The sequence below is a fragment of the Papilio machaon genome, chromosome 27 (genome assembly GCF_912999745.1).
Source record: "Papilio machaon chromosome 27, ilPapMach1.1, whole genome shotgun sequence".
Lineage (NCBI taxonomy): Eukaryota > Metazoa > Arthropoda > Insecta > Lepidoptera > Papilionidae > Papilio > Papilio machaon.
Window position 1 is genome coordinate 468939 of NC_060012.1, and position 26012 is coordinate 494950.

The 26012-nt window shown below is 33.7% G+C and overlaps 3 protein-coding genes across 5 annotated transcripts; all 3 read right to left on the reverse strand.

The window, feature by feature from the left end:
• Positions 1-1388: 1388 nt before the first annotated feature.
• LOC123722564 (lactoylglutathione lyase-like) lies at positions 1389-11275 on the reverse strand. 2 transcript variants are annotated; one of them, XM_045684737.1, is made up of 6 exons: positions 11186-11275; positions 10625-10700; positions 5194-5417; positions 4429-4539; positions 3739-3900; positions 1389-1427 (listed from the first exon to the last, which is right to left on the reverse strand). In XM_045684737.1, the coding sequence occupies exons 2-5, from the start codon at positions 10691-10693 to the stop codon at positions 3771-3773; spliced, it is 534 nt and encodes a 177-aa protein (XP_045540693.1). In that variant the 5' UTR covers positions 10694-10700; positions 11186-11275; the 3' UTR covers positions 1389-1427; positions 3739-3770. The 2 variants fall into 2 exon arrangements, with proteins under 2 accessions (XP_045540693.1, XP_045540692.1); XM_045684736.1 differs by lacking the exon at positions 1389-1427 and having other exon boundaries at positions 3579-3900.
• Positions 11276-13123: 1848 nt separating this feature from the next.
• On the reverse strand, positions 13124-16318 carry LOC106711756 (lactoylglutathione lyase). 2 transcript variants are annotated; one of them, XM_045684780.1, is made up of 5 exons: positions 16205-16318; positions 16011-16083; positions 14421-14644; positions 13879-13989; positions 13124-13362 (listed from the first exon to the last, which is right to left on the reverse strand). In XM_045684780.1, the coding sequence occupies exons 1-5, from the start codon at positions 16294-16296 to the stop codon at positions 13239-13241; spliced, it is 624 nt and encodes a 207-aa protein (XP_045540736.1). In that variant the 5' UTR covers positions 16297-16318; the 3' UTR covers positions 13124-13238. The 2 variants fall into 2 exon arrangements, with proteins under 2 accessions (XP_045540736.1, XP_014359642.2); XM_014504156.2 differs by having other exon boundaries at positions 16011-16086.
• A 1152-nt stretch (positions 16319-17470) lies between these two features.
• On the reverse strand, positions 17471-18108 carry LOC106711759. The gene has a single exon (XM_014504160.2). The coding sequence runs from the start codon at positions 18092-18094 to the stop codon at positions 17528-17530; it is 567 nt and encodes a 188-aa protein (XP_014359646.1). The 5' UTR covers positions 18095-18108; the 3' UTR covers positions 17471-17527.
• Positions 18109-26012: the final 7904 nt, after the last annotated feature.

Below are 26012 nucleotides of genomic sequence, written 5' to 3' on the forward strand. Positions count from 1 at the left end.
ATATAGCCTTGGACGCGTTAATAATTGATTATTTCAATATAATATGTTTTTCATTGGCGTATAATTATGCATAATATAATACACTAAAATGTTTTGTAGCTATCAACAAACTGAAACGTAGAATTAAGATATGGAAACACGTTTTCAGTATAATCTTACATATTAACTAGAAATAACAATTACACAAGTTTCGTTTCTGCACTTTTTTATATTATAAAGTGGCAAACGAGCAAATGGCCATCTGGATTCGCCGCAATAGCGAGGCGACCGTTGCCCATAGACATCCGCAAATGCAGATGCGTTGCCTACCTTTAATCAACGGAGAAGGGGACGCACAGAAAGAGGATATTTCTCCTTCATATGCGTCCCCTCTTCCGCCAAATACACTTCCCCTTCCCATCCTTTCCTATAAAGAAAAGGATGGGAAGGGAAAGAGGACTAAAATTAGGCCTCCGGGACCACACTCATCAGGCTGTACTTGGAATTACTTCCACTTCACGTTTGAAGATACAGAACATGTATATATGTACGGCTCAACGGATCTTGATGAAATTTAGCACAGATGTAGAACATAGTCTGGAAGAACACATAGGCTACTTATTTATTTTTTTAATTCCACGCGGACGGAGTCGCATGCGACAGCTAGTATTTCAATAATTATGATATCTGGTAATGTCTAATATCAGAGTACGATACAAAGGTTGACATATGTTTAAGCTAAAATGTAATTGTAAATCTGTCTTAGATTTTTTATGGTTAGATCTCGTTTATTGTTTAAAACAGTGTTTAACTATTTTTAACAGTGGTACGACAGCAACAACATCTGTGGCACGAATGTAGCCCGCCAGATTTAATACCACGACTATATAGAAGACAGACAAGTGCAAGTAAATACGTGTTGTGTCTGTTGAGTGTGGTGTTGGCCTAATTTTAGTCCTCTTTCCTTACAAGGAAAGGATGGGAAAGGCAATGGATTATAAGAAGGGGAAATATTCTCTTTCCGCGCATCCTCCGTTGATTAAAGAAAGGTAAGGCATCTGTATTTACGGATGTCTGTTGGCAGCAATCCCTTTGCTATTTCGGCGAATCAGGCGCTTGGTCGTTTGCAACCTTATAAAATAAAAAATATATATGATTTAACGCACTGAGTGTTGTTTTTCTTACTGGAATTATTGTGGTCTGAATAATGTTCAAAAGTTATTATTAATAAATAAAATCAATATTAAGTTCTTTCAAATGAATGCAAACAGATTTATTAAGAAAGTCTGTTTTTCAATTACCGTTGGAAAAATTTAAATTTAGTATAAGATTATTGGATAATAAAATAAAAAGGTATTTATAAGAAACGTTTATTTTGCTTTGTTTTATATGAGACAATTTCATTCATCGTACATTTAAAAAGTTTCGCCTGTTGTCGACTTCTTAATCTAAAAAAAAAATAGCCGACTTCAAAAAAAAAACAATCTCAAACAAAATGCACTCAAAAGTAACCTAAAAAAACGAATTTCAAACAAAATGCACTCAAAAGTAACATAAAAAACAATTTCAAACAAAATGCACTCAAAAGTAACCTAAAAAAAACAATTTCAAACAAAGTGCACTAAAAAGAAACAAAATAATGTCATGAAAACTCTCTAAACTCTAGTAGTTAGTAGTAGGGGCTCAGTTTTCCGCAACTCCACGACAAGCGCGTATTTTGCGTGTCTCTAAACTCTAAAGAAAGTTCTCTTCTTTCTTGTAACATGTCTATATTGTATAATTATTGTTATTTCGCAGTCGGTGTCGGCCGAAGTAAATAGATGAAATTTTATATTTGAGATGTATTAGACATACTTACGTTTATGTCCCTACTTAGGCCGAAACCGACTCCAAAATAACAATAATTATACAATATAGACATGTTACAAGAAAGAAGAGAACTTTCTTTAGAGTTTAGAGACACGCAAAATACGCGCTTGTCGTGGAGTTGCGGAAAACTGAGCCCCTACTACTAACTACTAGAGTTTAGAGAGTTTTCATGACATTATTTTGTTTCTTTTTAGTGCACTTTGTTTGAAATTGTTTTTTTTAGGTTACTTTTGAGTGCATTTTGTTTGAAATTGTTTTTTATGTTACTTTTGAGTGCATTTTGTTTGAAATTCGTTTTTTTAGGTTACTTTTGAGTGCATTTTGTTTGAGATTGTTTTTTTTTTGAAGTCGGCTATTTTTTTTTCTTAAAATTTTTGTTTTATTTCACAATTTTTAGTGAATTTGAAGTTCAATTACAAATTTCGTTAATACGTATAAAGACATAAATAAGACAAATAAAGAAAAGGACTTTCCTATTTAATATGTGTGTACTTCAATTCAAAAACTAATTTAGAATACACCAGATAACCACTTATCCTTTAAACAATGAAATAATTATCAAAATCGGTATACAAATTGAAAATTAACGAACTAATACATCGTAGCGTGCCTATAATTTTGTCCAGCCGCGCGCCGCACTAGCATTTTTCGAATGCGCGTAGTTTTTAATAATTTAATATCTTCCAAACTATTGATCAGAATTACATAGTTTAAAGGCTAATGTAATCTGCATTTAATACTCTAGCCATCAAACATATTTATTTGGATAAGGATTCATATCGAATATAATATAATAGCGCCGTAAGCTTACGACGCTGTTTTTCGTGTGCATTTTAATCGAAGTTTGTTCACAATAACATGGTTTTTGTGAGACATCCATAGATGATAGATATATGCCACAGAAGACTTTTATTTAGCAAATTTAAGGATCTATAATTACTCCATACATCATTTTTATGTAAGTCATATAGTTTGACCTACGTAAGCCCAGAAAGCAAAATTGTGCTTTTCGTGTAGCATTTTTCGTTTCCGCGTAATTTTATTCTTACGATATCTCCTAAACTATTAGACAGAATGATATAGTTTCAATTGCAAATATAATCTACATTAAATTATCTTGATAATGAACATGTTTATTTACATAAGGGTTAATACTGAACTCGAATAATAGCGTCGGAAATAGGGCATGAATTTAATTAATGTTTCTAAAGAAAAAAATGGTTATTGTGAGAAAACTATAAAAGATAGATATATGCTATCGCGGACTTTTAATTAGCACATTTAAACAGCTACAATTCGCCATACATCATTTTTATGTAGGTCCTATAGTTTAGCCTACGTAAGCGCTGAAAGCAAAAATGTCCCTAATTTTCGCAACAAATTTTGAAGCTATATTCAAAATCTACTAGTTTTCTAGTTATTTAAAAAAAAAAACAAAAAAATGGGACCCACCTGCAAGCACTTCCTTTCGATTAAAATATTTTTCATCAAAATCGGACCACCAGGGGCGGAGTTTCGCGGTAACACACATAAAAAAAAAAAAAATACAGTCGAATTGATAACCTCCTTCTTTTTGAAGTCGGCTAAAAATAAAAAATGGCTGTTTAAAAAATAAAATAAATAAAACAAGAGACAAATAATTATTTTCGAAAATTCTCTCTCAAAAATTTATATAAATTTAAATTTCATCTAATTATTATTCTACAATAAAATATTAATTAAAGCTGGAATCTTTAACATTTCTAAAATGAATTATATTTCTTTTCACAAATCGAGCGGTTGTTCCCTTAGTGGAGATTTTTCAAATTAAACCTACACTAAAGGTTCACTCAGTGAGCAATAAACATCTATAACTGCAGCAGATATTATACACAGAGTTTTAATTCTTACCAAATAATCTAGAATCTGGAATGTTCTACAATTCAATTCTTCAAAATTTCACTAGCATCAAGTAGTTCTATCCAATAACCGTCAGGATCCGCAATAAAAGCTAGACCTTTAGCTGAAAACTCCTCAGGTCTTCTTACGAACTTAACTCCCAGCTCATCGAATCTGAATTTAAAGTTACATTTTAAAATTAAACACTACACCGCGATACAATCCAAGCATTAAAGTGCGCACGCGCATATACAAGTGCGTTTACAGCTTTCGAGTTACGAAAGCTTTAAAATCACTCTTGTTTCTTTCGTCCATTGCTAAAAATAAGCGATAAAAAAGCGTCGCGTTTTAAAAGCGTTACATATGAACATATAGATGGAAATGGCGCAATCGTAAGTGGCGTTAAAACAACGCCCTTGCGAATACGAGCTTAACCATCGACAAATTACAGATTAAATTAGTAAATTCAAAAATATTTCGAGTAAAACTTTTTATAAATAAATTAAAAAAAGTTAAACATCTTAATAACCGACAAAATATTTGATATTTCTCCGTTAACATAATTTACGTTTTCTTTCAATCAGAGTAAATGCGGAATACTTTGCACTTGTGTCTCTTCTGTGGAACATCGGACGATACTTACTGTGGAATTTATGACTTATAAATTAACACAACATTGTTTAAATTAAAATAATAACTTACTTAGCACAAGCGTCCTTAAGACTAGGAACAACAATTCCAATATGTCCGAATCCTTGTGGCTCCGTGTTACCATGGTGATAGCTAGAATCATCGTTCTCAGTGCCCCAGTTACTGAAATTAACCACGAATTTCTTAGTAATCTTACTAATTTATAAATTACTAGCTTTTATCTGCGACTCCGTCCGTCCGGAATTGAAAAAAAATAATGTAACTAGTGGTTTATGTGTTCTTCCAGACTATGTTCTACATTTATGTCAAATTTCATAGATTCTATCCAAATATTCGCATTTATAATATTAGTAGATAAGTAGATATTAGAGCGTCGGTAGACCAGAGATTAAGCATTTGATTTGTAATCTGGAGGTCTTGGGTTCAAATGCCACCATGTACCAATGTGTTTTTCGATTTTCGATTTACATATGTACATTTATGCGACGTTCTTAACATGAAGGAAAACATCGTGATGCTGCACATATCTGAGACGAAATTCAAGGAAATGTGTGAATTCAACCCGCACTTGGCCAGTGTGGTTGACTATGTCCTAGTCACACCTATCTTAGGGTAGGCTCCGAGCTTCTCAGTGGGAATGTATAGTAAGCTGATTATGAAGATAAATGGATAAATTTTGATCGATTTATGTTTATTACATACAATTTAGAACAGAGATATATTGGAGTAGACTTCATTCTAGAGAATAGCGACTCTACTTAATTTTCTTCTTCCCCACCTAAGTATAAAGTTAAAGTTTTTTTGAATAAAACTTACTGTGTCAATTCCAATATTCCTTTCCTGGACATCATCCAAACAATTCTCTCCTTGCGATCTTCTGGTACATCTTCAGGGTTTTCATGGCCGAGGAAGAAAATTGAGTATTTCCTCGCAGGGACGTGAATCTGCTCAAGTAAAGTCATTCCTAGAACTTCAGTATAAAAGGGTAGTGACTTTCTCGGATCCTTTACACGGTACATTGTTTGTTGACACATGAAACCCTGAAAACAACATTGAAACTTTAATGTCACATTGATACCGGAAAATAATAACAATGCTATGCTGTGACTTTTTCTCTTATCTAAAACGGTGGCAAACGAGCTTCCTTCCTATGCTCTCCTCTGTTGAATAACCTCCCCTTCCCATCCATAAGAAAGGGGTGATAAGAGGAAGAGGACTAAACTTAGGCCACCCGTACGCACATTTATCAGATGAGACGCTAAATGACTTCCACTTGACGCCTGTCTTCTGTGTGGTCGTGGTATTGTACCGATCCAACCTGCCCATTCGTGCAACAGATGTTTCGAGATCTATTACTGTTTTGACTACTGTGACACTTGTTACTTTGTTCTCTATTTTGTACAAAGAGAATGTACCAGATGACAATATCTATACAAATTAATAAAATTAAAGTGTCTGTGAGTAATATGGAAAAAAATGTTTAAACGAAAAACCAACTTTTTTTTGTCCACCTTTCTGTATATCCACGTTTCCGGATCGGTTGATTTTAATTTCGTAATAATGAACCATTATTACATACAATTATTAGTACCGAGGAATGATTTCATAACATTTTGAATATTGTGAAATCATTACTCGGTATAATTTTTTTTTTTTTTTTTTTTTTTTTTTTTTTTTTTTTTTTTATTGACAAGACGTCAATGTCATGTCAAATAAAACCAAAATTTTATAATTCTTTAAAATTACAAAAATCAGTTTTTAAAATGTATTTTAAAATGTAAATTACCGGAAACGGCCACAAATAATACAGATTAATATCTCTTTTTATTGCCTTTTGGTGCTACAAACAATACTGCCTACAACCCAGCCAACGATTGGTCATTTGAAATTGAAAGGACTTAAACTTATATTCAGCGGTCAACAGGATAAGTGTGGCGTCAGATATCAAAATATCTCTCAGTGAATACCAATGAATCATGGACAATGGATATAATTTTGAAAGACCAATGCAAAACAGATTATCAAAATATAGAGGTGGTAAAGAATACCAGTACCACTGAAGCATATGGTATAAAAGTTGTTCATGTGAAGGGAGATCTCCTTTGGACTGTTTGTTTTTGTTATTTGGTTGTTTTTATTTCTAGCAATAATTTTTAATCTATTTTGACTTTAACTTTAAGTTTGTGCCTTTGTGTTTGTTTTTTTTTTCTTTTTTTCTTTTTCTTTTATGATTTATGTTTTATAATTTAATGTAATATTTATTTTAATAAGTATTTTAATAAAATAGTTGTTAATAAATTGTATATAAGTAGTCCCTAGGAGGGTTTGGCGTCAGGCAGGCGGCCGGCCTGTGAAAACATTTAAAGCCAAAACATTATTACAGTATGTGCTACAGGATTGAAAGACTACGAATTGCGAGTTGGAATGTTGGTACAATGACAGGTAGAGGAAGAGAGTTAGCAGAAGTCTGTAACAGAAGAAGAATAAATGTAGCTTGTTTACAAGAAACGAAGTGGAAGGGATCGAAAGCTCGAGAAATTGGTGATGGATATAAATTTTACTATTGTGGAAGTGACGGTAAGAGGAATGGAGTGGGCATTGTGTTGGATAGCGAACTGAAAAATTGTGTGACGCATGTTAGGAGACAGAATGATAGATTGATTGTAATAAAAATAATGATAGGGGATCTGATTATGAATGTAATGAGTGTTTACGCGCCTCAGTCTGGATGCGATGAATGTATTAAGGAAAAATTCTGGGAAGATTTTGATTCCATTTTAATGGATATTCCAGGAGATGAAGAATTGTATGTAGGAGGTGATTTTAATGGACATGTTGGGAGAACGAATACAGGGTATGAGAGAGTGCACGGAGGCTGGGGGTTTGGGATAAGAAACAATGAGGGAGAGTATTTACTAGATGCAGCTATTGCATATGATTTGGCAATTACAAATACATTTTTTCAAAAGAAAGATCAACATTTGATAACCTATAAAAGTGGCGGTAAAGCAACCCAATTAGATTATATCCTTACCAGAAGGGACAAATTGAACAGTGTCAAAAACTGCAAAATTATACCGGGAGAAAATTTAACAAGTCAGCACCGACTTTTAATAGCGGAATTCAAAATTAAAATAAAATCAACCAAGCACAAACCTAAAACCCCCAGTAAAATAAAATGGAGTATGCTAGAAAGGCATGAATGTGCAAAAAATTTTTGTAAGCAAGTAGTGGATAAAATGATAGAAATGAATGATATGAGTGGGATGACAGTAAATGATAGTTGGAATGAAATGGCCAGTTGTATTAGGAATGTGGCAAAAAGTATACTGGGAGAGACAAAAGGTAAAGGGAAAATTGATAGAGAAACTTGGTGGTGGAGTGCAAATGTGCGTGAGGCTTTGAGTGAAAAGAAGAGAGCATTTAAAGAGTGGCAGGGTGTGGATGATAATGATAAGGATTTGAAAGAGAATAAAAGGCAGTTATATAAGGAGTGTAAGCGATTTTAATAATAATAATAATAATAATAAACTTTTATTGCCATTGAAATTTACAAACTTTTAAAACACAATGTTTTACAATATACAGTGATGGCAAAAGGGGGTGGCTCAGCTTCACCAACACCGGTTAGGATACAGTGTCGAGCTGGTTTTCAGCCATCCCCTCTTCCCAAGATGATAAAGGGAAAATAGATAGTAGATGGTCGCTGTACACTAGTTTAAAAAAAAAAAATGAAGAAAAAAAAACAAACTTAAGAAAAATAACAAATTCGTACTCAATTATGTGTATCAAATCACAATTCGATCAATAACTGAAAGTATGTTTCATATCCTATTAATATTTCCGACCCCAAAAACCCAATTATATTTACTATTTAACAAAGAATAAATTATATTAAAGATAATGATCCTCCACTACTAATACTTGTGTGAATGTTTTGTATTATTGTTATTGTTAAGTGCGAGCGTGTTCCGGTGCGTGCGAGTGCTTTGTCTGTGTGGACGTTTGTTTGTTTTGATTGAGTGTGTGAGATTTACTAAGAAAGCCATCGCAACTGCTAAGGCACAGGCACAAGATAAATTATATGAATCCCTGAACAGCCCGCCGGGACAAAAACGCCTGTTCCGTATAGCAAGAGAGAGAGAAAGGAATGCAAGAGATGTAAACCACATCAAGTGTATTAAAGACGATGAAGGAAATGTATTGACGGATGATAATGATATTAAACAGCGTTGGAAGGATTATTTTGAAAAATTGATGAACGAAGAGAATATTTGGAGTGGAGTGTTGGAAAAAGTGCAGGTTAATATTGGTATGGTGAAAGAGATTAGCGTGGATGAAGTAAAGAAAGCTGTGCAAGGTATGAAGAACGGAAAAGCAGTTGGGCCGGATGGAATACCAGTGGAAGTATGGAAGCTCCTAAAGGCGGATGGATTGGTGTGGCTGACTCTATTCTTCAACAAGTTGTTACAGGAAGAGGTGATTCCAGATGAGTGGTGTAGGAGTTCGCTGGTGCCAATTTTTAAAAACAAGGGTGATGTACAAATCTGTAACAACTATAGAGGAATAAAGCTCATGTCACACAGTATGAAAGCTTGGGAGAGAGTGGTGGACGGAAGAATAAGAGAGGAGAGTGAGGTAACTCGGAACCAATTTGGGTTTACCCCAGGACGGGGGACTACGGATGCCATTTTTGCTATTCGCCAACTTTGCGAGAAATATAGGCGTGTGCATAAAAACCTGCACATGGTGTTTGTAGACCTCGAAAAAGCATACGATAGGGTTCCGAGGAAGGTTTTGTGGTGGGCTTTGAAAGTGAAAGGAGTGCCTGGGAAATACCTGCAGCTTATTCGTGCTATGTATTGTCGAGCCAATACACACATCCAGTCCGCTGTTGGCGATAGTGACAGGTTTGGTGTCTCGGTAGGCCTACACCAGGGTTCGGCTTTAAGTCCGTATCTCTTCCTCCTGGTAATGGATGCGCTAACATCAGACATACAGGAGGAAGCACCCTGGTGTATGCTTTATGCTGATGACATCGTGCTTGTCGGGGAGGATGAATGCGAGGTGCAGAGCAGGTTGGAAAAATGGCGAGATAAATTGGAGAGAGCTGGTCTTAAAATCAGCAGAACCAAAACTGAACATTTGTTCTGCGATTTTGGTGGTCCGACCAGCTTTTCTCCAATCGCTTTAAATGGTGTTGACCTACCAACCTGCTCCGATTTTAAGTACCTCGGTTCACTCGTCCAATACGATGGTGGTGTTGACCGGGATGTGAAAAGCCGAATAAATGCAGGTTGGATGAAATGGCGACAGGTCACCGGTGTGACTTGTGATCCAAGAATGCCACCCAAGCTTAAGGGACAGATCTACAAGTCAATCGTAAGACCTGTCTTATTGTACGGATCTGAATGTTGGGCCACCAAGGTTTCGGATGAAAGAAGATTGCATGTAGCTGAGATGCGTATGCTAAGATGGATGTGTGGTGTGACAAGAAAAGATAAAGTTAAGAATGTGCATATCAGAGGAAGTTTGAAAGTAGCGCCAGTTATCGAGAAATTGAGGAGCAGAAGGTTAGCGTGGTTTGGACATGTTATGCGGAGGGATGTTAATCATATAAACAAAAAAGTAATGAGATTGAATGTGGATGGATATAAAGGTAGAGGAAGACCAAAGAAAGTATGGATGGATTGTGTGAAAGAGGATATGCGTAAGAAGGGGGTAAATTCAGATATGACGGCTGATAGAGATGTATGGAGGAGTAGTACATACTGTGCCGACCCTCCATAGGGATAAGGGCAGGTTGATGATGATTACTCGGTATATTTTAAATACATATATATCAAATTATTATCATTCTGATCTGTTGATAATTTTCGTTTGGAACATAAGCATTACAACGTATTTTTTTAATTTAAAACGTCTGTTTATATAAAACTAGCTGACGCCTGAATAAAAAAAAGTAGATTATGTATTCTTCCAGACTATGATCTAAATCTATACCAAATTTCATCGAGATCCGTTGAGCTGTTCCAGAGATACCTTCAAACATACATCCATCCATCCAAACATTCGCATTTATAATATTAGTAAGATAAATACAGTAAGAGTAAGATTAAGTCAATAAGGCAACCGTACTCGTGCTCTTCGGATACACCGGAAACGAGAGAGACAAAATTAAATTTAATTACCGCATTTCTTTTATTATTAAATACATTTTTGTCATTTTAACTGATATATAACTTACCTTGGTAAAGGGGAGAGGAGCTTTACATAACGCCTCAACCTCATTCGATGGGATACCTTCGTTAGCCATTGTACGACTGAAATAATTAAAAGAAATACACGAAATATTAAAAAGAAAATCAATCGAGAATCATTTTTTATATCAACTACAACATAACCGTAACCTAGAGGGGTAGACAGAGGTAACGGACTTCCATTTGACGTGATACACCTCGCTCAAATAATCTTTTAAAGAACAACTTAACAGTGATTTTAATTTAATTTTAATTAATAACTTTTGAATATTTTAATATTTGAGTAAATCGCAATAAAGAATAAATAACGAAAGTAAATTAGTGTTATTTTTATCAACTTAAATATTTAATTTTTAAATGAATATACCAACATAGTTCGTATCATCAGCTTTGAAAAATAACGGGCTGTCATTACTATTTATGTATCAAAATATTTTGCTGTTTAAGAAAAAAAAATGTAAACTTAAAAATATCACTTGTTATTTTTCACTTTTAAAATATGATATCGTAAAAATCTCTTTAATGTGAAATAAATAAATACAAATTACCTGAATATAGTTGTCACTCGCTTGAAGTGTCGTAAACATATGAAACTTTATCAGCAGATATCGTATTAAATATGTGTACAAAAAATCTGCCAGTAATGCTTGCAACGAAGAAAACGAGTCATGTTGAATTTTGTTTTTATATGATTATATCATTTATAAAAATGATGTGTAACATATAAATATATAAATAAAAACAAAGTCATATTTCGTACACATTTTTAATTTGCGTTATTGATAATTTTTTTTTATCTATCTGTCTGTCCGCGTTTGTTCCGGGTAGTATGTGAATTGGGCTGATGTTGTACGCGGGTATTATTAGACTACTTAATTTTTCTGCAAGTCCCCTCCTCTGCCCACTTAAGTTCGCATCGCAAACAAGTTTTAGATGTCTATAGGAATGTACTTCGCTATTTTGGCGAAATTAGATGGGCACTTTTCTCTTGTATTATACTATAAAAAGTTTGTAAAGATGTTAAAACATTTGACAGTCACAGTAAAAACTTATACAACAAGCTGTCGCCCACGACTCCGTCCGCACGGAATTACAAAAAAAAGTAGCCTATGTGTTCTTTCAGACTATATTCTACTTTCATGCTAAATTTCATCAAGATCCGTTGAGCTGTTCCAGAGATACCTTCTAACAAACATTCATCCATCTAAACATTCGCATTTATAATATTAGTAAGTATTAATGAAAAAAAAACAATTAACTGTACTCTACGACTCTGTTGAAGTATATCAATCATTAAAATAGTTTGTCGTTTAAATTACTTAATAGTAAAAAAAAAACAATTTCTTTTAACATCTGAAAATGACTGACCCTCCTAGTCGGGCAAATGGTGTATGTAAAAAATAAAACGCAATTAAACATGGTAAATAAACATTTATTATTCATATTTATATACAAATTGCACACAAACAAAACAGATTATAAAATTGAAATTGCCTTTAAAAAAATCACATTTTTCTCTCTTAAAACAAAATATTTCAAATTGAAATATAACACTGATTTCAAAATTGTAAGAAATAAATTTTAGACCATTTAACGTCAAAACTGAACAACTTTCACTGTGAGAAAAATCAAAATACATGTCTAATTTTTTGCCTGAATGTAATCTTCACTATAGCAGCGTTAGGGCCAGGTGGGGCGACCGCCTAGGGCGCGGGGCGACCGCCCAGGGCGCGGGGCGACCGCCCAGGGCGCGGGGCGACCGCCCAGGGCGCGGGGCGACCGCCCAGGGCGCGGGGCGACCGCCCAGGGCGCGGGGCGACCGCCCAGGGCGCGGGACGACCGCCCAGGGCGCGGGGCGACCGCCCAGGGCGCGGGGCGTAAAGGGCATAGGCACCATAGATAAAAAGGGGCGACTGGGATGTCTAATAAACCCTATCTTTGGATGATTCCCCAAGCACCAAAAAAAAGAGGGCGCCGCAAAAATCTCGTCCAAGGCGTCGGAAATACTAAAAACGGACCTGAATCTTCTCTTGCAATAAATATCATAATAATAGGATATCAAATTACGTCATTAATACTAATAATAAAATCAATTTTAAATCTACTGTGTATATAATCTGGATTATTTTAAAGTCTAAGTTTATGACTACACTTCTGAATACAGGTATAAAATATATTTATCATTGATTAATTGACAATCTACACATTACAGCCTGACCAAGAATATAAATAGATGAGGGCGCTGCAATCGCCTTTTATATAGCAACACTGATATGTCAAACTACTGTCATTATCAAAATAATCAAATAATTCAGACTTACTGTTTGTTAAATCCTTTAAAAAGGTTTCATATAATTTTGTCTCCGTCAACGTTTACTAAAAACACTACAATAACATTTTGACAACTTGACAACAGTCAAGTTGTCAAATGTCAAAGTGATTTTTATTCAAATTAATATTGCTCTTTTTCTAGCTTTCATTAAAAATAATGATATTTCTTTGTTGATTTAAATTAATATAAAAAAAAATCTTGCCTTTTCCACAATACAAAGTTTTTCTATATACCTGGTCGGACTATAACATTCATAAATGTATCTCTGCTTACGACACTACGTCAGCCTTGAAGATTTCAATCCAGTATCCATCGGGATCCTGTATAAAGGCAAGTCCTTTCATCTTGCCGTCTTGTGGACGCTTAATAAATTTCACACCTTGCTGTTCAAATCTGAAATTAATTATATTCATTTAAACTTCTTTAAATAAATAAAACATAATTTAATATGAAAAAAAAGACAGCTTCCCCTTTTTTTATAAAAAAATCCCATAATGGGGACTTCTGAACAAAACCAGATTAATTATAGACTGTTGGTTATTACGACTAAATATTGACTGCCCTTTTTATGTAATTATAAGCAGTTTTGACTGTATTTAAATAGAAAAATATCGTGCTAGAGGTTCCAAATTTTAGTCCCCTTCTCTTCCTAAACTATTTTTTATATGAAAAGGATTTAGTGGAGGGGATCCATAGGAAGGGAAAATATCCCTTTTCTATGTACTACCTGACTTGTTAATTAAAAGTAGGAAATGTATCTGTAAATGTGGATGTCTATGGCCAATGGCCACTTCGCTATTTTGGCGAAAAAGTGGCCACTTGCATATTTACTTATCTTATACTATAAAAAAATAAGAAATGTTAACATTTGATTTTTAAATAATGCTTTTAGTAATGAGTTCTTATTACCTGGCACAAGCCTCATCAACATCAGGAACCAGTACACCAATATGTCCAAACCCTCGGGGATCAGAGTTACCATTGTGGTAACAAGAGTCGTCACTCTCTGTGCCCCAATTACTACAAATTAACACATATATCTCTCACTCACTGGTCTAATACACTTTTAGCTGCGTAAATTCCAAAATATAGTTTTAAACACACTTTATCTCACAACTTTGACAAAAATACTAAAAAAAAAATGAACATAGTAATAGTCGACATGTTTTGAATTTGACATTTTTTTTTAATTGATTTCGGCTTTGGATAGAAACGTAATTTTTTTTAAATCGTAGTCTTGTAAATTAAATTTCTGTACATTAATACAAAACAAGGCTTATAGAAAACTGGTAAAAAAAATTTCAGACTGACAGGAAATAAGGCACAAGTCATGTGATTTTGGCAATCTCTTGTATCGGAGGCCGAGACCTGCTTTGAGTCGCTGCGCCAGAGGAGTGAGTGTGATTGTGTGAAATACACACAAAAAGATGTTTAACATATAAATATCTTACTATGTTAACTCCAACGTAGCTTTCCTGGTCATAGCCCATGCTGTTCTTGTTTTCTCATCCTTAGGTATTTCAGCCGGATTCTCATAACCCATGAAGAACAGGGAGAATTTCATTTCAGGGAAATGCAGCTGTTTTAACAAAGTCATCCCGAGAACTCCAGTATAAAAAGGAATGGATTTCCTCGGGTCTTTTATCCGGTACATTGTTTGTTGGAACACAAAGTCCTGGAATGTAAATAAATTAATTAATGTATCTTAATAAAGGAAGGATAAAACTAGGGAGTATTAACTCAGGGGTTAAGCATTGTAATCTACAAGTCCTGGGTTGGAATCCCACCTTAAACCGCCGACCAATGACTTGAATTTAGAATTTTTAGGGTTAATAAAAACACTAATTGTCGCCCGCGACTCCGTCCGCGCGGAAATTAAAAAAAACGTAATTAGTAGCCTATGTGTTCTACCAGACTATGTTCTATATGTATGCCAAATTTCGTCCAGATCTGTTGAGCCATTCCGGAGATACCTTCAAACAAACATCCATCCATCTATGAAGAATAATAAATGCTTATAATTATGTAATAAGCTTCACCATTTTGGTAAATTCAAGTGACCTCTTGTTTCTTTGTCGCCATATAATATATAAAAAAATATAGAATAAGATTCAGATAAAAACATATGACCTTTAGACAGCAGATAAATAAAGTCGTTTTAATAATAGAGATAATTTTTTTACATTGAACACATGGTAATTTTATGGATAGCAAGTATCTATTTCTATAACTATCATTGCTAAATTTTTTTTTATATCATAAGGTGGCAAACAAGCAAACGGCCACCTGGATTCGCCACAATAGCGAGGCGACCGTTGCCTATAGACATCCGCAAATGCAGATGCCTTGCCTATCTTTAATTAATGGAGAAGGGGACGCACAGAAAGAGGATATTTCTCCTTCCTATGTGTCCCCTTTTCCGCCGAATCCACTTCTCCTTCGTACATCCCCTATATCAGAGGTTCAAGGAATGTTTCAATCTTAAACATCTTAATCTTCTATATTAAATAATATAAATGTGAATGTTTGGATGGATGTTTGTTACAAGTTATCTCTGGAACGGCTCAAAAGATCTTGATGAAATTTGGCATAATTGTAGAACATAGTCTGGATGAACACATAGACTATTTGTTAAGTTTTTTTTTTAATTCTGTGTGGATGCTGGCGCAGTTATCTTCTAGTACTATAATATACAAAAAGTCTGATATTATAGATTTACTGTAGTGTATAGAATTATGTTACATTACATGAAAACCAATTAATGATAGTTTTATTTTCTTACTTCTATTAAAAATTAATTGACTACATTTTAAACATGGTAAAAAATGGTAATACTAAAAATCCAAAAGATATTTTTCTGTCAATTTATAATTACATAAAAAAAGAAACATCTTTTCTCTCTAGAGATAAAATCGATAAAATGTGTATTTAATTTAATCTTATCTGAGTTCACATGACAAAAATGAACTTTAAATCGTTTTGTTTAGGGGTACTTTATATTTTATAATTGATTGCTAATAGTTTTATTTTTTATTACTGACCTTGGTAGAAGGATGAGGAGTTTGACATAATGATTCCACTTCTTGAGGAGATATTCCTTCACCCGACATGGCTCTACTGGAAATATTACGATAACATTAAAAAATAATTGAATTTATTTAAATATCCGATTTCAGCAAAGAAACTTTAAAGAAAAAAAACTAGTTAAAGTTTTTATTCTACTCGAAAAAATTACCTTTGTATTAATATAGTGTTGATAGGCTTGAAATTCTTATAAAAATTAAAGTTCAATCGAGCAAAAGTCAACATCCGATTTGATAATGTCATTTTATTTATGTCAATGTTACTGCTAGTTGCTAGGCTAGGGATGTCAGTGTTGAAAATTCGATGAACTGTCAAAAATGTATCGATTTACTTAAGACACAAAATTGATGCACATATCAATAACATAATGTTAATGTTAAAACGGACGGCCGATAGGGTTGCAAAGTATTAGAATGGCGGCCACGGTCGACGCAGCGTGGACCGGTCAAGGTTGCGGGAGTATCTTGGATGCGGGTTGCACAGGACCGATCATCGTGGCGGTCTTTGCCACGTGGTCTATGCCCAACAGTGGGCGTTACGAGGCTGAATGGATGGACGGAATATTGTTTCGTAGTTTAATAATTTGTCCTACTTAGAACAGTTTAAATTTGATTGTGTGACACAATTTGTGTCAGAGTAAAACAAGTAATCGATGACATTTCATTTTGATAATTCGATTCCAATCAGATGTTAGTACATCGATTTGTTTTTATCTCAATTTTTTTAAGACGAGTATGCTTCTATAGTTTTTTATTTTTAAACTATGATAGTATTGTAAAAACATTACTCCCCTTGTTCAAATGTAACTCACACACCAAAACCAAAGGGTGTAAGGGAGTTTGTAGTAATATTACAAAGTTTAAACACCCACAAAGCTTTGAGATTATTACTAAAGAATGGTAATGAGGGTGCAAAAATAATGTCAAAAATCAATATCCTCTCTGTTATTTCTCAGATATTTAAAAATCAACAGCAAATTTTGTTAATGATAAGATTGGAATAAGAGGTATATATTTAAAGGTAATACATTTGCAGTTCCTCTAGTGTTGGGGATGTACATGGGCATTGATGAACACTTTAGTGTTCCCACCACTCGTTTGCCCCTTCTCTAATAAAAAAGGTTTTATTAAATATGCGGATATAATACTACTAAGGACATAATAGTTTCATTTACATTTCAAGAAAGATTTTAATAAATAATTGAAATATATAAAAACAAAATTAATAAACAAAATCAAATATTAATTTATTGTAATTTGGATAGAAGAATAAAAAGAAAGTAAATGAAATAAAATCCCCAGATAATCGTACAAACATTGTACTACAGTTCAAAGCTACAGTATTACTTCATACACTGTACAAGAGATAAGTAGAACTTCTAGAAAATATTATCAATTTTCTAAAGCCCATACTTTTTTCACACACATGAAGTAGTAGATATTTCATAGAATATTTCAAATTATTGTACATTTTATCATGTATTTTGTAAAGCCTTGGATTCTTCGGATACTTTGTTCCAAAGGTAAAATTTTTCATATATGTATCTCAGTTCCTCCATCCATACAATATCTCTCTCTATTGATGTGTGATTACAGTGAAATGCTGATACCATTCTATTATTACTAACGTCTTCCACAAAAATATCACCTACTATACACACATAATCTCCTTCAACAAAATTTAATACGTTTTCTTTTTTTTCCAACATCATGTTAAACATGGAAGACATAATTGTAGAATTATCATTGTTGTAAGCATATATTTTTGGTAATTCGTGACTCAAATCTTTTACAATATCATTATTAAGGTTACTATTATTTTTCGTAGAATCATAATAAACTTTAACAGAACCTGTTGCATCACTTATTTCTAAATTAATTGATTTATTCATTTTATTATAAGCATCCGTAACAACACCTTGAATCATTATGTTTTTGAACTTCATTCCGAATAGTTCATAAATGTATTTGTTTTCGATTGTATTTTTCGCGCGAAAAATATCTTGTATGTAAATCTTCAGAGGTTTTTTTTGAACTTCCATTATGATGTTTAATTAAATAAAATTAATTACTTTTCCTTCTAAAAATACACTATTAATAAACTATTTCCACTATTCATATCCTGTTTTAATATATCACAGGTTTTGTTTTCATGAAAAAAGGTCAACCGTTTTCGATTTCAAAACCATATAATTTCGTTCGATATTTGACAGTGACAGTTATAGAAAAAAAATTGTATTTTTAAATTGCAATAATTTACAAAAGTTTAAAACTTACAGCCACTTAATGGGAACCGATTGTTTTTAAAATATGTGATAATAATATTTAACTTAATAGTGCTTTTAACCAAAACGCATACGAAAAAGAGGATAAAGAAGAAAAAAAAGTGAAATTAAAATTTCAAATCTAACCGAATGAAAAATACGTAAACTTCATCTACCTATTTACCGCTAAAGGTTACAGGCATGAGTGTTAAAATTATGACTTAAATCAGAACCTGAAGTTACAATGTTACTTCAAAATATTATGTTTCGAATACAAAAAAAATTTTGGACAAAAAACAAAAAAGCAACACACTACACTCGAAAACAACGTCATCATAAAACGCTATAACAATGTAGGTGGCAGCACAAACCAAGCAAGCAGCTTATGAAATAATCCGCTCAAGCTGTATATTGGATCAAATGTCCATCAACAAAAACTACATCGAACAATATGAATAGATGTACTTGGAATAGATTGCAATTGTTTTTTTTATTCAATGATTGCTTCAAATATTGCACATTACAGATAGACATTTTGTGGAAAATTAAGGTTTACTATCTATTTCCGGCAACTATTTAGGGCTCTTAGTTAAGTTAGGGGACAGCAAGTGCCAATTTATTTGTAAGTGTCCTTTTAAAAGTTGAAATGTGGGTAATAAATAATTATTAGGGGCTTTCAAGTTGACAATGTTTGAGAAAGTACGTTGATGATTTGACATTTTTCATTAGAATTTAAGTAACACTTTGTACAATAGCGCAAATCTCTTATGATTCATTAATGACAATGAAAAAATTTTATTTCCCGCCATAACGTTGTAAAGGGCGTCCATTTGCCGTTGTCTCAAAATGGCGTCGACCATTACCGTATCTTCTCGTTGAGCGCAGTCTACAAGATGAGGAATAATTTTGTTTTATATTAATGCCGTTAATTAAGTTATGTGCCATAAATGGTTGTATGTTAGACGTTTGGACGTCAAGTTATTGCTCGTTAGAGTAACGTACTCTGCGGTAACTTAAGTCCAATAAACTGACGCAATATATCTTGAACTTAGTCCTAATAGAGTAATGAAAGTATTTAATATTTATTGTTGTTAATTTTTCATTTATTGTTATGCTTTTAATGGCTGATTTTAAAATCATTTAGAAAAACCACGATACGGAATAACGTAGTAAATAGACGTCGCATTACAATGCAAATAAGACTGAAAATTGCCTCTTCAAAAACACAAAACACACCTTCATTCACATCAGCTCTTTGATTTATAATAAAAATGTAACAATCTACTGCAGATTTTAGAAATTAAAGCAATTGCTACAGTGTGTGCTTCCTTGTGGCGATAGTAGCGACACCACTAACTTTATTGCTTGGCTGATTAACAATAGTCAGTATTCTAGTCTCCTGCAGCATATTACTGCTGCTCGAATGTCTCGCCTGGTGTAATATCGCAACCACATAGAAGAGTGGTAGAATTTCCGCGTTTCGTTTGACGCATGTGTGCCGAAGGTCAATTTTAGTCCACTTCCATTTTTAGCCGACTTCAAAAAGAAGAAGTCCACCTAGACAAAGTATATTTGCTCCGAAGCCATTCCATAAAGAAGTTTAAAAATGTATAGAACTGAGAGTAACTTTAAATAAGCCACGTGATTGTCACGTGCCAGCATACATTACGAACTTTGTTATGGAATCGCTTTGGAGCGTATGCACTTTGTCTAAGGGGAAGTAAAGGATGGGAAGAGGTGGTTGTTTTGAAATTTAGGATTTATAGGTGTTGGATACAGGGAGTAATGATACGACCGCTAGCTTAGTGCAGACTGGTTTATTGACGTCATTGTCAAACTGACGGCAGACGCAGCAGCTGTTCTTTAGTGCGCACAGATTATAACGCTTACATATACAATAAATAGGAATAGGAAAAATTCCTCTGTATTTTACCTCTGCCCAAATACGTATGATAGTTGTCACTTGTATGATAAAATTGAATGATGTACAATGATAGCAATGTTTATAGTTCAAGATATAAGGATGTGGGAGTGTATCAACGCGTACTACCCTGGCCGCGCGCCAGCCGACTCAGCGGAACATGTGAGCTCTGCTATTGTTCTAGTGATGTTCATGTTTATCGATAGATATTTATTAAAACTTTAAAAGAGATTGGACGAACCAAATCCAGTTAATTGCTTGTTTGCATGTATTATGGGATCACTGATGGACCTAGAAATATCTGTAGAACAAAAGAATGAATCGATTTTAATAAGCGAGGAATCTGTTTGTGTTATTCTCCGAGTGTCATTAGTGTACTTGGTATTTTTTAAATAAATAGTTTAATTTTGCGAATTAAGGTGTAAATAAGTTTTAAATTTTTTAAATTTGGGTTGGCTGGAGTGAATCCAGAACCTGCTCACACGCAAAATACGTGCCAGTCGTGGAGTTGCGGAAATCGAGCCCTTACAACTAACTAAGTTTTAAATAATTTAGAAAAAGTTGTATTTTATACTTAATTGTCGCACAGTTATTGTAACTTTAACAAGTTCAAAATGTTACAGTGCTGTTGCAGTTAAGGATTAAGAGCTTAGTTTTTTTATTTTATTTTATCGATATCATAGACATCACTACAAGTGGCGAGTGTAATAATCGACAGGCCGTACGACAGCACTATCCCGCCTTATCTTGGCCGGAGTTGGGAACTCTATATAGTTGCAATTGTCTGTGACTGCGACTTGAACCCTTAAATGTCTAGGCCAATTTCATTTTGATCACATAAAATAAACCTTGTAAGTGATAATAATTAATTTGATTTTAAAAATGGTTTAAACTGTCATCATTTTTACTAATGTTTTAAATGCGAAAGCCTAAATGTTTGGTACAACGTACTCGTATCTCAAGAACGATCCGATCCGCTTGATCTGGATCAAAAGTACAGAATTAGATTGCCGTTTGGAATAACACATAGGGTACATGTTTTTATTTAATTTGGTTTTAATTTCGCGAGGTCGAAGTCTTGAGCGTCAGCAGCTAGTGTTACTATCTTACTAATATTATAAATGAGAGTGTTTAGATGGTTGAATGGATGGATGTTTTTTAGAAAATGTTATCTTCAGAACGGCTCAATGGATCTTGATAAAATTTGGTATAGATGTAGAACACAGTCTCGAAAAACACATAGGTAGGCTACCTATAATCCCGGAAATGATTCAGTTCCAATGGGATACGTTTGATTTATATATTAATACATCTTAATACAATTTGGCACAGATATAGAATCTAAACTCGAGTAACATATGAAATACTTTTCAGACATTTCTTTTAATTCTGCGCAGACAAAGTCGCGGGCATTTTTTAATCTTTATATAATAAAGTCTACAGTTTGAATAATTGTTTGATTATTAAACTGATTTAAATTCTATTTCCACAGTTAATTTTGTTTTAACAAAGACAACCGTAGTCGTTAACGACGTTATTGAAAATAGTAAGCATATCTGTAAAAGCACGAATATTTCTTACAAAAACTTTAAAATTAATTACACTTCGTCTTATAAATTAAAGTTTACATTTTCAAGTATAGAAATTGTAGTCTTAATTTTGATAATTAATTAGATTTTATCCTGAGAAACAGTTAAAACTTTTTGAATTAAATCTCCTTTATAATCTGAAGATATTAGAAAATTTGAAAACGTTTTTAGTAAGTAAACATTGATTTATTGTTCAGGTTAACCGAACGAGTCCGCACCTGTGACTGCGGAACAAAATGGCGGACAACAATCAATCATATAACATAAGTTGTAGCAAGAATGCTGAGAGAAATTATATCGCGAAATCATTCTCCAGTATAGAGCCATGAAAACTACGAATTAAAAAAAAAATTACGGTTGTAGAGAAGCATCAGTTGCTGCACAAATGTCTTATTCAATGCACACCATCAACAAAAAGATACGCTACAAGTGCGAAGTACGCATTGCGTCTGAAGAGTGTGCGTGGGTCCAAATTCTCTCTTCCCCTTCCTTTTTTGGAAAAGAAGAATAGAAATGGGTAGTGGATTTGAGGGAGTGAACGTAATAGAGGAAGGGGAAAAATATCCTTTATCCGTTAACTTGTTCATAGCTATAACTTCGTTAATTTAGCGTAACCAGGCGGTCGATTGCTTTTTTGTCACCTTTTAATAATAATTTCTAAACAGGTTTTGTGGCCCCAATAGGCATGATCGAGATAGAAAAGAGGTTGCAAGTCATTGTCCGGACGAACTAGCCTTAACAAGAGATGACCCAAATACTTCGTCAATAAACAACAAGTCTTGTGTTCTTTTGACGAAAAAAAAAATGCCTTTGACTCACTTACTCTATGTCATCTTCAGGATGACTCGGTTGTAGCCATAGATTTATTGTCTAGTCTGTTTTGCGTATTTTTTTTCATTAACAATTTTATTCATAAAATATGAAGAACGTTGAAAAATATAACATGTTCATTTGTTTAAAAATCTTTAATAAACTCCTGGTAACTTTATGACATTACAAATTCAAATTTTAAACATAATTGTCGTAATTCTAAACACGAAATATTATTTACAATAGTTTTTAAAACGAATACATAAGAGCTTCCAACAATTATTCCACTTAAGTACAGACATTTTTATAATTTATCGGTAAGAAAACTTCAAGTACAAACAAGCTTAATGTTGTCAAATTGACATAAGTAGAGGTAAAGTATAAACTATTTCAGACGCACAATGAGGTAAAATAAATTGCTATCAAGGAAAAAAAAATAATTATACGACTTATGAACTAATACAACTTTATACAAAGAGAGTTAAATAACTTAAGTACATAATTGCCGCACAGTTTTGTTTTTTGAACAGCCCCTTTTTATCGGACTAAGGCCCTTCATGCGCAAGGAAACGTAAATCTTCAAAACTCGGCGACTTTAGTCGCTTACTTACTCTACACAATATTATAAAGGTTAGATTGTCGTGAGAAAAATCACTGCGAAATCACTTTCCAAGATGGCGGAACAAATGTATACACTTGACATGTAGTCGCTGTATTGACTAAATATACTACACGCGTCGACGATTCAACTTTTTATGTTATATTAGTTAAAAAAATTACGTTTCCTTGTGTACGAAGGAATTAAATTTACACTGAGTGCCATCCTTAGTAACCATTAATAACTTTGAGTGTGGCAAAGTATAAAACTAATTGAAAGATAAGTATTTGTTAATTCTTTTAATAAAACTATCAGATAATATAGGCTTGGATGATACTCTATCCCTTAGGGTAGCTATTGTTGACACTAAATAGTTCCTTGGAGTTGAATTAATAAAACTTAAATCTGATGGATTACTTTTAAAGTTATTTCGATTGCCAATTAATACGATATTTTCAGTAGTTTCTTTAGGGTAATAGTTAAATGTCGGTTGAACATTTGGCAAAGCTTTTGATAAAATATCTTCAAGTTCTAAATAATTCGGTTTAACTGTAGACGTTAAATATTGATTCAAATCTTTTAACGCATCATTTTTATTTCTATCAAATTGAATTGCAAATTTACTTTGATGTGGTTCATAATTATTATATTCAGCGGAGAAATCATTATAATATTCTTTGGATACATCTTTGTAATCTAATTTACTTGGAGTTTGATAATCATTTATTTTAGTATAAATTAATTAAAACGGGGCGAAACAAACCCACTCTCCAAAGTTCAAAGTTGGGCTGGCTCGTTGCTGGTCCAACCGGCTCAACACAACTATCAGCTAATGTTAAGTGTAACTTTTCTCAAGAGATTAGACAATCTCTTGCCAAATTTTGGGAAATGGAAGAAATATCCTCCCACTCTAATGTTTTATCCAAAGATGAGGAATTATGTGAATCTCATTTTATACAAACTACTAAAAGATTACCAAATGGTAGATTCTCTGTAACAATTCCTTTATCTGAAAAACCTGAAGATGCTTTAGGTGATTCATATGCCATTGCTAAAAGGCGTTTTACAAATTTAGAAAGAAAATTGACCAAATTGTCTAATGTTAAAAAAGACTATGCTGATTTTATTCATGAGTATGAAAGGTTAGGTCATTTAACAGAAATTCAAAGTCAAAAATTCGGTTACTGTTTACCACATCACGCTGTTATACAAGCTACAATCAAAGATGAAGTTGATTGGCCTCCAACTAAATTTGAATTAAATTTACCTGAAACAAAGGTTGCATGTAGTGTACAGATTCAACAAAGTGTAATACCATTTCAACATTATTCCAAATTGTCTAAATTACAAAGAGTAACTGCATATGTGTTTCGTTTTATAAAAAATTGTAAAGTTATTCCCTCAGCACGTCAGACTGGTGAACTTACAACCGATGAAGTACAAAATTCGTTAATAATTTTAGCAAAATTGTCCCAAAGAGAATCTTTTCCAAACGACATTCATACTTTAAAAAATACAAATTCATTAAATCGTAAGTCAAATATAGTGTCACTTAACCCTTTTTTAGATAAGGAAGGAGTTCTCCGTGTTGGAGGACGTATTAAAAATGCATCTCATTGTCCATACAGTCAGATTCATCCAATCTTGATCAATTCCAAACATCATTTTACCAAACTTCTTTTCATGCATGAACATAATCGACTACTTCATTGTGGTCCCCAACAATTATTAAGTTCAGTGCGTGAACAATTTTGGCCCACAGGTGGCCGTGTATTAGCTAAAATTACTGTAAACAAATGTATAACTTGTACAAAATTAAAAGCAAAACCATTGCAACAAATAATGGGTAACTTACCTCAATTTAGAGTGACTCCTGCTGCTCCATTTGAGAACTGTGGTGCTGACTTTGCAGGGCCCTTTTCAATCATAAATCGCAAAGGTCGCGGTGCTAAATCATCTAAATGTTATTTATGTTTATTCGTTTGTCTTTCAACGAAGGCAATACACCTAGAGGTCGTTAGTGATTTAACAACTAATGCTTTTATACTTTGTCTCCGTCGGTTTATTTCACGCCGTGGAAAACCCAAATTGATTTGTTGCGACAATGGCAAAAATTTTGTAGGCGCAAAAGGTGAACTGAACAGAATGACCCAAGCCTGTAACCAGTCAGTTAGCGAATTTGCGCGGGAAGAAGGTATCACCTTTAAGTTCATCCCGCCTTATGCCCCGAACTTTGGTGGTATTTGGGAGGCAGGTGTAAAGGCAGCAAAATTCCATTTACAAAGAATTGCTGGTAATACCAATTTAACATTTGAAGAATTGTCTACGTTATTTTCCCAAATAGAGGCAATTTTAAACTCGCGTCCTTTGACCCCTTTGTCAGCTGATCCATCGGATCTAAATCCACTTACGCCAGGCCACTTCCTGATTGGACGATCGCTAACGTCGCTTCCCTCACCTGTGACGGAGAGGATTACTCTTAATCGCTACCAGCTTCTAGAACAATTGCGACAACATTTTTGGAAACGTTGGAGTACTGAATACTTATCTGAGCTGCAAAGAAGAGTCAAATGGCAAACTCACAACAAACAATATAAGGTCGGTGATCTCGTCGTTATCAAGGAAGACAACATGCCACCTATGAAATGGATCGTCGGTCGCATTAAGCAACTGCATCCTGGAGCTGACGGTGTCTGCAGAGTTGTGGATGTCCAAACAACAAAGGGAATTCTACGACGGGCTATAATGAAAATATGCCCATTATTAACCCAAGAAACT